Below are 1,306 nucleotides of genomic sequence, written 5' to 3' on the forward strand. Positions count from 1 at the left end.
TCAGGGCTGGTGCTGGGGACCCCCAGACCCCCACCCCTACGCACACCCCTTGCCCCAGAAGGGGCTGAGCTTGCCCCTGGGAGCAGGGCGAGAGGGATGGGCTGAGCCCCAGTGCTGTGCCCCGGGCCGCATTGATCCCCTTAAGCCTTTTCATGGCATTGTCAGGGCGTTCAAACCAAATTTTCATGCTCGTTTTTCTTCGCCGGAGAGCTACAAATTGTAAAATTGACTTTTCACCTCGTCTGCGGCAGCAAATCTGTCGCTTTTCTTCCCGGTTTTCGGAGGCCGGGAGTTCGGGGCAAACGGCCCGGGGCGGGGGGGGGGGGGGGGAGGGGGGGAGGTGGGAGGGGGGGTCGGCGGCTGTGTGTGTGTTTGGGGAGCTGAAAAGTGCAACGGGAGGAGACATCCCCCCTGCCCGTCCTCCCCCTCCCGCCCCTCCTTTCAGCCCCGACCCTCGCAAGGGGAAAGCAGAGAGCCGGGGTTGCGTGCTAGCGGCACGGCGCGCCCGGGGCCGCGGGCAACCCGCGGAAGTTGAGCAGGGTATCGGCGGGCGCGTAAGCGCAGTCCTCGGAGGTGGCAGGGCTGCTGGGGCCGGAGGCGGAGGCGCAGAGCGAAGGGGCGGAGGGGGAAGCGGTGGACAACCAGGAGCCGGCATCGCTGCCGGGGCTGGGAGGAGGCACGGCGGCGGTGGCCCCGCGGAAGGAGGGGGGCGGCGGCAGGCACTGCTCGGCCAGGCGGAGGGTCTCGGAGAGAGCCCAGATGTAGTTGTAGGCGAAGCGCAGGGTCTCGATCTTGGTGAGCTTGGTGTCGTCGGGGAAGGTGGGCAGGACGCTGCGGAGCTCGTCCAGCGCCGCGTTCAGGTGGTGCATGCGGTTCCGCTCCCGGTCGTTGGCTTTCACCCGCCGGCTGCGTTTCAGCGTGTGGAGAAGAGCTTCGGTGCGCGCCCGCGCACGGCCGCGCCTCCGCCTCCGCTCCCGCGGAGCGCCGGGCGGGTCCGCAGCAGCGCTGCTGGCCGTCTCCGCCGGCATCCTGCGGGAAGAGCAGACCGGACTGCCGTCAGCCAAGGGCTGGGGAGGGAAAAATCAAGTGGGGAGGGAAGGGAAGGTGTGAAGCGGGGAAGGGGTATGGAGAGAGACGAAAATAATGATAACTAAGGACGAGTGGAAAAATAATAACGGTTACTGATGGAAAAATTAACTAAGGGGGGCAATAATAATAACTTGGGGGGGACAGAATAATAACTAAGGGGGGGTGAAGAATTACTAAGAGAAGTAAAGAAGAATAACTGAGGGTGGGTGAAGAATAA

The 1,306-nt window shown here is 64.2% G+C and overlaps 1 protein-coding gene across 1 annotated transcript; it reads right to left on the reverse strand.

Annotated features, from left to right (window-relative positions):
- Positions 1 to 488: 488 nt before the first annotated feature.
- On the reverse strand, positions 489 to 1,028 carry NEUROG1 (neurogenin 1). Its single transcript, XM_054389314.1, has one exon. It carries the CDS (start codon positions 1,026 to 1,028, stop codon positions 489 to 491), a length of 540 nt encoding a protein of 179 aa, XP_054245289.1.
- Positions 1,029 to 1,306: the final 278 nt, after the last annotated feature.

The sequence above is a fragment of the Indicator indicator genome, chromosome 18, assembly GCF_027791375.1.
Source record: "Indicator indicator isolate 239-I01 chromosome 18, UM_Iind_1.1, whole genome shotgun sequence".
In the NCBI taxonomy this organism is placed as follows: domain Eukaryota; kingdom Metazoa; phylum Chordata; class Aves; order Piciformes; family Indicatoridae; genus Indicator; species Indicator indicator.

Bases quoted from the DNA above. Each gene is read 5' to 3' on its own strand.
- NEUROG1 (XM_054389314.1), bottom strand. From the start codon at position 1,028: ATGCCGGCGGAGACGGCCAGCAGCGCTGCTGCGGACCCGCCCGGCGCT.